The 12244-nt window shown below is 44.3% G+C and overlaps 1 protein-coding gene across 1 annotated transcript in view; it reads left to right on the top strand.

Annotated features, from left to right (window-relative positions):
• CFAP65 (cilia and flagella associated protein 65) overlaps positions 1–11966 on the top strand; it is a 47097-nt gene extending 35131 nt beyond the window's left edge. The window contains exons 26-31 of the mRNA XM_083375672.1: positions 115–180; positions 6025–6239; positions 6982–7152; positions 7711–7998; positions 10139–10276; positions 11690–11966. Coding sequence (XP_083231798.1) covers positions 115–180; positions 6025–6239; positions 6982–7152; positions 7711–7998; positions 10139–10276; positions 11690–11804 — 993 coding nt within the window. The 3' untranslated portion in view covers positions 11805–11966. The remainder of the gene's footprint in view (positions 1–114; positions 181–6024; positions 6240–6981; positions 7153–7710; positions 7999–10138; positions 10277–11689) is intronic.
• Positions 11967–12244: the final 278 nt, after the last annotated feature.

Below are 12244 nucleotides of genomic sequence, written 5' to 3'. Positions count from 1 at the left end.
AAAAGGCTACATCCTACAAGTTTGTGTGTTTGGATTAACTTGCTTCATTCAGGTATATATCACATCTGTTCAATTTCCGTAACTTTTTGCTATTATTATCTTTTTTTTCTTTAGGGAGCTCCAAATGTGCCAGGATTATCAAAGCTTTCTAAAGAACTCACAAAGATCAGAAAATATAAGGTAATTAGTTAAACGCCTTAATGTAGATATAGTGAGATCCCTTGTTGTCAGCCTCCATTCCACAAACTGAGCAGGAAATGTAAATCTTCCAGGCATATTTCTTTATTGTTTCATACCTATATCCACACCTTTAAACAGAATCTTCCCAAACTATACTCCGGGAAGCCTATACTCTGTGAACTATTAGGGAGAGGCTGGCTTCTCCCTCTTTCTCTCACACAAACTAAATAAAGGTCCAGTCATGTCCGACTCTAGGGCGCAGTGCTCATCGCCGTTTCAAGGCCGAAAGAGCCAGCATTGTCCAAAAACATTTGTGGCCAGCATGACTGTAGCAATAGCAAAAGCACTTAAACTTATATACCGTTCCATAGTGCAGGGCTTTTCAATCTTTTCACCCATTGTACCACTTTTAGGATATGGCAACATCCGAGTACCACCAGTCGCCTAGCAAGGTATCAAAAACTAGATGACCCCCCCAAAAAAGGAAAAAAGTGATGAAGTACAGGTAGTCCTCAACTTACAACAGTTCGCTTAGTGACTGTTCGAAGTTACAATGGCCCTGAAAAAAGTGCCCTCCAAGCCACAGCCGAGCAAGACACCTGCCTGCCCGCCCGGCGGCGCTCTTCCTCCTGTCCGAGGTTTTCATTGTTGTGAGCATTTCTGTTGAGGATTGGCAGCGTGGGTGGCGTGGGGGGTGTTTGTTTTTTATTCCCCCTCCCCCATCTGCTGGGTGGTTGCAGCAGGTTTTGGTCACTTCACATGACCCTGGGACACGGTGACCATCATAAATATGAATCGGTTGCCAAGCATCTGAATGTAAATCACAAGACCCTGGAGTTGCTGCATCATTCCAGCTGATCAGCGCTTCTTCTGGGCTCAGAAATGCCAGGATCAGCGCCGAGCTCCAGCTGGAGCCTGGCACTGATCCTGGCACTTCCACTGAGCCCTCACAGCCCTGCAGCTCCAGCCGTCTCTCGCTCAGGCTTGTGCGGTGCTGCCATTCTTACCCTTTCGTTTTGCCACTGCACAGATGGGACAGCTAGCCACATAGCTTTCAATGTCCTTTATGGATGGCCACCAAAACTATATCTTTACTAGATGGAGCATTTTTATGAACCAAAATGTCCAGCCATCTTTGAGTTGTGACATAGTTGCATAAATTTCAGTCTCTGGGCTTTCGGTACACATAATTTTCCACCCACCCAAGGCAGTCCATCATCCATCGAACAGAGGTTCTTATGACCCAGGAACCATTCATCTGTTTCCAAAGCCTGTCTGAACTCTGCTCCTGCTTCGCTATCTAGGAGCTTTGGTTTCTTAGCTTGTAAGTGTGTGGTTACTGGAGTCCCTAATTGTTTAGATGGCATGAGGGGGCCCACCACTTCTGTTTCGGTGCTGTTATACTGTGGCAACCTTGACAAAGCATCTGCTAATAATTTTTTTTCCCCAGGCATGTATTTGATAGTAAAGTTAAACCAGTGGAAGTGTTGAGGCCACCTCGCTTGTTTTGATGACAGTTTTCTGGGGGGTTTTAAGGCTTCAAGGTTCTTGTGGTCAGTCCATATCTGGAAGGGGATTTTATTCCCTTCTAGGAAATGCCTCCATGTGAAGAGGGCCCAACACATGGCATAGGCTTCCTTCTCCCACACTACCCACCTCTGCTCCATCTCCGTGAGTTTTCTGGATGCATATGCACAGGGCTGCAGTTGGCCCTTTTGGTTTATGTACTTGAAGTAGTACTGCGCCTACTGCTTCATTGCTAGTATCTGCTTGTGCGACAAAAGGCTTCTCTGTGTCTGGGTGTTTCAGGACCAGCTCAGCTGCGAAAAGTCTTTTCAATTTTCTGAACGTAGCTTGACATTCCATAGCCCATTCAGTTTTGGTTTGCCCTCCCCTCTTGTTTTTAGTAAATTTGTAATGGGATGTGCTTTTTGGGCAAAAGAAGGGATGAATTGGCGGTAGAAATTAGCGAACCCCAGGAAACTTTGCAGTTCTTTCCTCGTGCGTGGCGGTGCCCACTCCAGCACTGCCCTGACCTTTTTCAGGTCCATTTCTATCCCATTATGAGATATGCAGTATCCTAAATAGTCAATTTTTTCTTTAAGGAATTCACACTTTGATAGCTTGGCGTAAAGTCAAGCAGCCCGCAATTTATTCAGTACTGCCCTGACCAGTTTTACGTGCTCCTCCCTTGTTTCAGTGAAAATTAAGATGTCATCCAGGTACACGAGAACCCCCTTGTAGAGGTGCTCCAGGAGGACTTCGTTAATTAGCTGCATGAAGACTGCTGGCGCTCCCTGCAGTCCAAACAGGAGCACCCTAAATTGGAAGCAGCCCATGGGGCAGTTAAATGCCGTCTTCCATTCGTCTCCTTCTTTAATGCTAACTCGGTAATATGCTTCCCTTAAGTCTAATTTTTAGAATATTTTCCCCTTCGCTAAGTGGGCCAAAATATCTTTCATTAGCAGCAGGGGGTAGATATTGTTTTTGCTCACTGTGTTCAAAGAGCTGTAATTCATGCAGAGGGAAAGAGACCCATCTTTCTTCTCCTGGAACAAAACTGGAGCCGCCGTTTTTGGTCTCACCAGCTGTATGAAGCCTCATGCTAAATTTTTCTCTATGAACTTCTGCAGTTCTCCTAGTTCCTGGGAGCGGGGGTGGTCATCAAGTACATTTTTGGCTTGGGTAATTTGGCCCCCAGTAGGATTTCAATGGTGCAGTTGGTGGGCCGATGGGAGTTCGTCGGACCGCTCTTCACTGAACACCTCAGCTAAATCCCAGTATTCCTCGGGTACCATTTCTAATCCCCGATGTTTCGCCTTTGCTACTACCTCCGGGGTTCCTTTTCCCTTTGTCCTTCACTCTCCACCCCGGGCGACATGCTTTTGCTTTGGGAACCTCAACTCTCTGGTTCTCCAGTCCACCCTTGGATTCCATTTTCTCAACTATGCCATCCCCAAGATTAAGGGCCACTTCATGCCTGGGGTCACTATAAAAGTTAAAGACTCGCTGTGATCCCCCGTAGTGAGTTGGATTGGCTGGGTGACAAGGGTGACTGGGATCCCCCCTGCGATGGACCCATCTAATTGGCCAAATGAAATTGGGTCCTCACCAAGATTCCTAGGTTCCCCGCCAAAGTTGGGCTTATGAGGCAACGGGTACAATCCGAGTACACTAGGACCTTCAGGGTTACCTTTCTTGGCATCCCTGGACTCAATAGCTCTAAGGTTCTGGTGAGAGGTGTGATGGGTGTGTTTACAGGGGTTCATCCTCGGAGTCGCTGTCAGGGGATTCAGGTGGTTTTCCAACTGTAATCAGAGTTCCTTCCCCCAGGGCTCCAGGGGATGGGATCTCAGTGACCTCAGCGCTCTTCCTGGTGGTCTCTTTGGGTCTCTGCGGCGTCTTCCTAGGTTTCCCTCCTCTGGCTCGGTCGGGCTTTTGCACGGGAGACTTCAAACAGCATTCGGCAGCTCGGTGCCCTCCTTACCGCACTTGAAGTTTCTTTGGCCAGGATACACCAGTTGTGGAGTCGGTCTGGATCTCCTCTGGGGATGTAGGCATGATACAGGTCATTGTTCAGCCCATCTTTGAAATAGCCCACTAGGACATCCTCTGTCCAGTTGAGTTGGCTTGCCAGGTGTCTAAATTCTTCCGTATACTCGGCTACCGGGTGACGACCTGCCTCACTGTTTTGATGTGCTTTCTAGCCTCCCGGTCAGTTAAAGGGTCCCCGAACCTCCTCCTCAGAGCAGCCATGAAATGGTTGACGTTTCGCAGCTCAGGGGCGTCAGCGTTGTGCAGGGTCACCATCCCCTGAGCTGCTGCTCCCTCCAGGGCCATGGTTACGATTCTCACCCATCCACTGTCACTGGGGATGTCTCGGCCATATTCTTCCATGTAGCTCAGGACATGGGCTAGGAAAACCAAGAAATTAAAAGTGTCCACAGTAACCCTAACCCAAACTGTCCATCTGGATGGTTCAAACAGGCCAATCCGCAGGTGTGAAAACGCTGTGGGAACAGAGTAATAAGGTGCCACTTCCAAGGCTGTTAGGTGTCTGTGCCGTTTCTTCCACGGTGGGAGATAAGGCAGATGGCTGGTAGTACATTCCATTCTCACCCTGTTAGAGACACATCAAAGAGGACAGAGCAAGAGACAGAGCAGAGCAAATACATATTGGCACCTCAACCTTCCCCCTCCCCCCCGCCCCTGCCCAGGAGAATGGCTGAGCCTGAAAAGAATGAGAAATCCCATGCATAGAAATCCCAGAACACAGATTTCTGACAGCCACAAAATGGAGCAGAAACTTCTACTGATGTCCATATCAATCCTCCAAAGCAGGTTAGTACTCAGCACATACTATTGTCCCACACAAGAGGCTATAGCTGACCTACGGATAGAAACGGAATTAGAGAAAAAGAAACAATAAACATAATTTCCTTTCATGTAAGCAGAGTTTGGGGAAATGAACACTCTGGAAAAGGACTAAGAGACCTTTTCTAAAATTTCTAGATATTCTAAATAGCCGTACACTCAAAATCTATTCAAAAAGCCAACAAGAGTAGTGTTTTGCATATTATATACTTGCCTTATACATTTTTGGTCAACATTTTCCAAATGTTCTTTTTGGTTTTCATACACTGCATCACTTACCTTAATGCTAAGCCCCATTCAGAATTTTGCCTAAGAGATGTGTTGAACCAACTGACAATCAAAAAGCTATTATCTTCAGATGTATCTAAGTGAATATTTGGCTGAAACGTCCAACACGGTCAAGTGTGACTTCAGAAGATCAAACTTTTTTTTTTTAAAAAAGTGGATTAATGAAAAGAAGATTGAAAGCAAGAGTCAAAGGTCAGTCTCTAAATGTTTGGCAATTTTTCAAAACGACAATAATAGAATCTCAGCTATAATGTCCAGAAAGGGTACCATTAAATTCCAAGACAATGCCAAAGTGCCTAACAATATGAACAGAGATGCAGTTGAAGGCAAAAACCTTTCTCCAAAAAAATGGGCATCTTTCCCATATGAAAACAGAAAGGAACATTTGGAAAATGTTGACCAAAAATGTATAAGGCATCAATAAAATATGTAGAACACTTTGTAAAGCACACACACACACACACACACACACACACACACACACACACACACACAAAAGAATATTAACAGCAAATAAAAATCTTCAAAGATATTTGGAGTAGGAAGCCTATCAGTTAAGGCATTGGAGAACAAGAGCATTAAAGGAGTGGTCAAGCTGGATAGGAAGATAGCAGAGAATTTAAATGAATTGTCTGCTTTGGTCTTCATTGCTGTGAAAGTATGGCAGATGCCTGACTTTTTTGACTTTTTAAGCAGGAAGGTTGAACCAAGTGAAACAAACAAGATTAAATTATAATCCAAATTGACAATTAAAACTAACTAACTAAAGATAAATTTGGAGAAGATTCTGCCACAAACTATCCAGGTTTCCTTGGGTATTAATTTTGTTGAACCCCAGGTTTTCTGTGCTGTAGGCTCTGCAGAACTTGATTTGTATTCCACTTTGTCCTCAAAGATTGGAAAAGAACTGGGGTGGGAATAAGGAGTGAGTGTGTGTGTGTGTGTGAGAAAGAAAGCTGCAGTTCCTGGGCAGTTCAAAGGAAAGGCTACAAATAGGAAAGATATATGAAATGAAATAAAATTAATTCCCACCTACACATCCCTTCTGTTATCTTCTCACAATTCTCACCTACACATTCCTTCTGTTATCTTCTTATTTAGCAAGATTCTTGTATGTTACAAGTTAAATTGGTTAGATAGCCTCTTTTTGGTAAGCGGTTTATTTTAATTTCTTCCCAACAGACTCTTCCTCCTATTAAGAACATCTGTGAGCCAAACGCCCCTGCTAGCCGAAGCCAGAGGAGGCACATAAGGGACAACGAGGCCAGCAGGTTTTGGCCCAAGCCCGAACTCCCCAAGCCCTTTCTCATGCACCTAGGCTTTACAGCCAGGTCCCACTCAATTGATGATTTCTTGTCCAACTTCTCTAGTGATTTGCCCCAGCACTTCCTTTACCGGTAAGACACACGATTTTACTTGCCTTCTCCAGTTGTGACCTCTCCACTTAGAGACGTTAGGTGATGCTCTTTATAATTTATTTATTTACGGCTGGATGTATTCCTTATATACTAAGCCACGGTTTATTTTGGAATTGTTGAATATACCGTAGGGGCTAGACGTCCGTATTTGACCAAGCCGTGAGTTTACAAGACACAATTGTGAGTTTATCAGATGTACTGATCTGTTTTAGCATTTTTTAATGAGACATAAAACCACCTAGCTTTTAGCACTGATGATGTTACCTAGTTTGGTAATGAAATGCCTGCAGGAACACAACCAAGCTCAGAGAGCGTCAAGGGCCCCATGGAAATCCATTTAGTACTTGCTTTAGTTTTGCTTGAATTGTATTATTATGAATGAAAATATTGCTTGTCTTAATGTGGAAATATTGGAATTGGGAAAAACCATCTGATTACCTTCCAACTCACCCCTGTGGTATGAGAATATTTAATAAACTGAGCTGGAAGACAAATCCCGTCTCCTTGTTTCCAGGCATCTCATGGTTGTAGAAAGACTTAGATCAGAGGTCTTCAAACTCGGCCCTTTTATGACTCATGGACTTCAACTCCCAGAATTTCTCAGCCAGGCATGCTGGCTGAGGAATTCTGGGAGTTGAAGTCCATGAGTCATAAAAAGGCCGAGTTTGAAGACCCCTGACTTAGATCGTTTAGAAGAGCAGTTTTAATGTTTTCTTTATAGCCAACTGAAGAAGAAAACAGCAAGAAAAGATTCTGTACCTAGGACATCGCTATTCTCAATTCCGAGCAAAACTGGGAAAGGACCTATAAAGGATGGCACCTGGATGGATCTGGAAAACTGCACAGAACAAGAAGCCCAGCTGCTGACGGACATGCTCGCTATGGTGATCAAGTAGGTGGCTTGTCTGTCAAAAGTCCTGAAATATTTAGATGATGTCACTGCGTAGCTCGTATAGTTTATAAATATATAGACTGCAGAGATAGGATACATTTACCATACGTATGATCTGCTGTTTAACCAGGATGCTGAAAAGAATGGAGTTTATTCCCGTCTTCTTTCAGAATAACTTCATAAGAAAGGTTAAATTAAATCAGTTATGAGAAATGCAAGGCCTGTTAGGAGATTGGATTCCTTATCCAGCTCCAGGGTCCCTCACTGATAGGAATCGCCCAGCTTCAACTCCATCCAGTGTCAATAAAATTTACTGGGGGGACTTTGCGCCCGTCATTATCACTTAGTTCAACCACTGTCTGGCTGAGCTGTATCTCTGGCAGAGTAGTGACGGCTCCCGGTAATTTTGCCTTCTTTTATCCCTGACACATAAAGGCATCATCTTAAGCCTGCATTAGCTTTTATATTAACAGGATTTCAGGTGCTGTGGGCAACGATACAATGAACCTGAATGATTCTTAAACTGAATTGCGATAAATATCCTCTTTGATATCCCAGGGGCTTGTTGGAAGAGACACAGTTCCAACAAGCAGTGGCCAGAAGCCTTACAGAGCCCATACCCTACTTCTACCAGTTCTGGAGCGAAAAGTCAGCCAAACAGAAGAAGAGCTCAACTGGCACCTCTCCAGAAACTCCTTCCCCAGATTTCAATGCTAAAGGTGGGACAGATGATGAAGACTTGGGAAGAGAAACAGTACCTCCCAGAGTCCCTTCACGTGTTACAGAGAACCTAAGTGTCATTATTCGCAAGGAACAGTCCCGGGAAGAGAAAGAATTCATTATCAGGTGAGACAAAATCTCTAAACTAAAAGTTGAGGCAAAATAGCCGTGTTCTAAGCTAATATCCCTGTAATGCAAAAGAAGAATATCAGATGCATGTATTGATTCTATTTATGAGGCTGTCCCAACTCAAAGCTTTCCTATAGAAAAATATTGACCAGGGAAGCTAATGATCAAGAGGCCGCATTTGTCCTGAGATTCTAGAACTAAGTATCAATATGTGCAATTTGAATCACAAAAAAGATGAACTTAATACTATACATCTGTGGTGGCGAACCTATGGCACGTGTGCCATTGGTGGCACGCAGAGTCCTCTCTGTGGGCACATGCGCCGTTGCCCCAGTCCTAGGCCTTAAGCTGGGTTTTATAAAACCTTTTTGCTTTAAGCCTCTGCCACCATATGCAAAAAAAAGTTCAATCAATCAATCAATTTCAACTTCTTGCGGGGGGAAAAAAAGACCTCGCATAGTTGGAATTGATTGAACTTTTTAGTCTTCCCAGTCTGCCTTTACCACCAACAGCCCCACCCACCCAATGGGCCATACCCACCCAATGGGCCACACCCACCCAATGGGCCATACCCACCTGGCACCCAATGATACATAAGTGGGTTTTGGGTTGCAGTTTGGGCACTTGGTCTCTAAAAGGTTCGCCATCACTGCTATACATAGTTTACTGGGAAGCCTCCTCTTACTTACAGATGAAGGAAAAGGTCTGGCAAACCTGGTGGCAGTGTCTTTTCAAAGCTTAGGTCCTCATAATGGCTTTAGGCATGGACCTTCAGTGTCTTAACAGTTCTCTTTTTCTGCCCATGCTTCCTGGAGGTCCGTTTCATGAAGCATAGTCGAAATCAGGCACCTTAAATTCCAGCAGAAGGGTATTAGAATAAGAATTTAAGGGACCAGAGGCAGATATGCAGTCAGAACCAAAAAGATGTTCAAATTCCCAGACAAATGGTACAGAAGGACTAGGAGGAACCATATAGTCAAAGTCAGAGGTTAGGATTCGAAATATAAGTACTGGGCTGGAGAACCCAAAAGCAGAAATATGGCTAAATTCAGTCAAAATTGCAATCTGGTTACAATATAGAGCATGGGTGTCAAACTCGCCACGTCACACGATGTGTCACGATGTATCGCGACTCTTTTTGCATTGCCGGCAACGGGGTGCGTGTGGCTTCAGTATGATGAAATCGGCCTGTGGGCCGGCAGTTTGACATTCCTGATATAGAGTATGAGAAGCTTCGTATACGTATGTTTAATGTTCTGGCATTGGTACTGAAGTTTGAATGAAAGCTTAAATCTGCCAGGCTTGTTGTGAAAGTACAGATAGTCCTCAATTTATGACCACTCACTTAGTAACTGTTCGAAGTTAAAATGGACCTCCCTTGAAGTATTTACAACCCAGTTCCAAAGTTACAAAAGCTGCCACAAAAAAGACTGTAAAATTGGGTCTGTTGTGTGTATGACCCAATTTATAACCATCACAATTTACAAGTCATAAGTCGAGGACTACCTGTAATATTAGAGCCGCAGGGGCGCAGTGGTTAGAATGCAGTATTGCAGGCTAATTCTGATGACTGCCGACTGCCAGCCGTTCGGCAGTTCAAGTCTCACCGGCTCAAGGTTGACTCAGCCTTTCATCCTTCTGAGGTCGATAGAATGGGGACCCAGATAGTTGCGGGCAATAGGCTGACCCTGTAAACCACTTAGAAAGGGCTGTGAAGCACTGTAAAGTGGTATATAAAGTCTAGGCTAGGGGCTATTGCTATTGCCTCCTTGCAATGTTAATCCTGGATGAAGTTTTCCAAATCTTTCAATATAGAATATTGCCAAATTATAATCATTCTCTGGTCTTAGGCATTGCCAAAGTATATCTCATTAGTAGACAATATTTCCCCCCCAGATCAATTTAGTTTCTCATTATATATAGTATTTTCTATGTAGCTGACTTTAAATACACCAAGATCAGGGTGCTTTTTTTTCACCGCAAAAATATTATCTTGGGTGATGCATACTTGACTGGGCATGAGTTTCCACTGTTGACCGTGGCATTATAAAAGGTGCTGTGGGTACAGTCCCTGACCGCAACATAGGAAACACCAGCATCAGTGAGCATGAAGATCTGAAATGTGCTTTCTGTGAAGGATGCCGGCATTTGCAAATCTGGCTGAAATGGTGCTGGATAACACCATCCAGAACATTCTGGTGGAGGCCAGTCGTGGGGAAGTAATGCTGACCGCACAGCCGAGAATCATTGCACACTCTCCTGTGTTCTCCCAAAAGTGAGTAGATCAGCAGAAGGGAAGGGGATAAGGGCTCATAGCATGAAAGGACTGGTTCACAATTAAAATGTAATCAAGTACACCTCGAGAGAGTTGTAGCGTGAGAGTTTAGGAGTGGCCGAAACGTGCTTCTGCACAGGTTCTCTTTCGTAGTCCCTGGGTTTCTTCTTTGGCTGCCTCCTGCTATTTATTGGGCTGTATAAGGTCCAGAAAGGGACGCGGTGGCTCAGTGGGTTAGGACGCTGAGCCTGTCGATCAGATGGTCGGCAGTTTGGCGGGTCAAATTCCGAGTGCCGCGTAACAGAGTGAGCGCCTGTTACTCATCCCAGCTTCTGCCAACCTAGCAGTTCGAAAGCACGTAAAAATGCAAGTAGAAAAACAGGGACCACTACGGTGGGAAGGTAACAGTGTTCTGTGCACCTTTGGCGTCTAGTCATGCCGGCCACATGACCACGGAGACGTCCTCGGACAAGCGCTGGCTCTTCGCCTTTGAAACGGAGATGAGCACCGGCCCCTAGAGTCGGAAACGACTAGCACGCATGTGTGGGGGAACCTTTACCTTTACCTTTTATAAGGTCCAGAAAAATCCCAAGGAGCCCTTGAAAAGGAGTGTGCAGAGGAAAGGCGACAACATAGAACGGTTGCTAAACAAACTGTTCTAAGTTGAGGACAGGTAGTCCTCAACTTACAACAGTTTTTTAACAACCACTCTGAGTTATAATGGCACTGAAAAAAGTGACTTATGTCCATTTCTCACACTTGTGACCGTTGCAGCATCCCCGTGGACGTATGACCAAAATTCAGACGCTTGGCAACTGACTCATATTTATGACGGTTGCCATGTCCTGGGATCAGGTGATCCCCTTCTGCGACCTTCTGAACAAGTGAAGTCAATGGGGAAGCCAGATTTACTTAACCACCATGCTACTGGCTTAACAATTGCCGTGATTCACTTAACAACCATGGCAAGAAAGGTCGCAAAATGGGGCAAAACTCTCTTAATAACTGTCTTGCTTAACGACAGAAATTTTGGGCTCAATTGTTGCTGTAAATTGAGGACTATCTGTAATTGGGAAGAAATCATAAATGAGGGCCATGGATTCAGTGGGTAGAGAGGTGAAAACTAAAGAACAGGAAGGATTCCTTAAACCAAGGGAAAATCTCGAGCAACAATTCTTTGAAGGAAAAGCATTCCTCTGCCAGAATAGGTTTTCTTGCAAAAATTGCAGTTGAAAAACAAAAGGCAGAGTGTGGGAAATCAACACAGCCAGAACTGTTAATCCCCAAAGGTGGCATTTCCTTTCTAGAAAAGGACTTGCCAAACCTTGTTCTTTAACAAGCAGGGACTTAGGAAAAGTAATTTAAACAATGGTTGTGAAATTGTGAAAGTTCAAAAGAGTTTTTGTCTTTCAGAGGTGTCAGTCCCATAGTTTCGATGTACGGATCACCTACAATGCAGGGGGGGACCAATACTTCCAGTGAAATCAAGAACTGTGAAGGGCAGCGGCACATTGTCTTGGCCCCCTAGGAGCTCACGGAAGACTTTGGGATCACTGTGGATATTACTGGTGGGAAGATGGCCCTCTGTGACCAATATCCCTGCTGGAAGATGGCCCTGCAGAACTGGGTCCAAGGAGAAATGACATTTGTGATAGAATCTGATCTGATTTTGTTCTGTGCAAAAACTGGAATGGCAGAGGGTCTTATCCTGGATTTAACATTCAAAATAAAAATTCATTTTATATGACAGGAAAAGCGATTCTAATTGTGTCATATGAAAGAGATCGAGCTTTTTACCTTTCCTATAAACGTATATGAATCTTAATTCACTTTTGTGTGGCAAGTGTTTAGTTTTCACTCCAGCAGGGGGCAGCTTAGGCTTCTCGCCCAGTTTGTCAATAGCAGCTTTCACTAGATGTTAAATGCAGAGGACACTTTCCTTGGTTACTGTGATCTCTGGGTGACAGT

The sequence above is a fragment of the Vipera ursinii genome (assembly GCF_947247035.1).
Source record: "Vipera ursinii genome assembly, chromosome: 1".
In the NCBI taxonomy this organism is placed as follows: domain Eukaryota; kingdom Metazoa; phylum Chordata; class Lepidosauria; order Squamata; family Viperidae; genus Vipera; species Vipera ursinii.
Note: the sequence above shows the minus strand (reverse complement) of the source record. Positions and strands in the feature narration are given on the sequence as shown.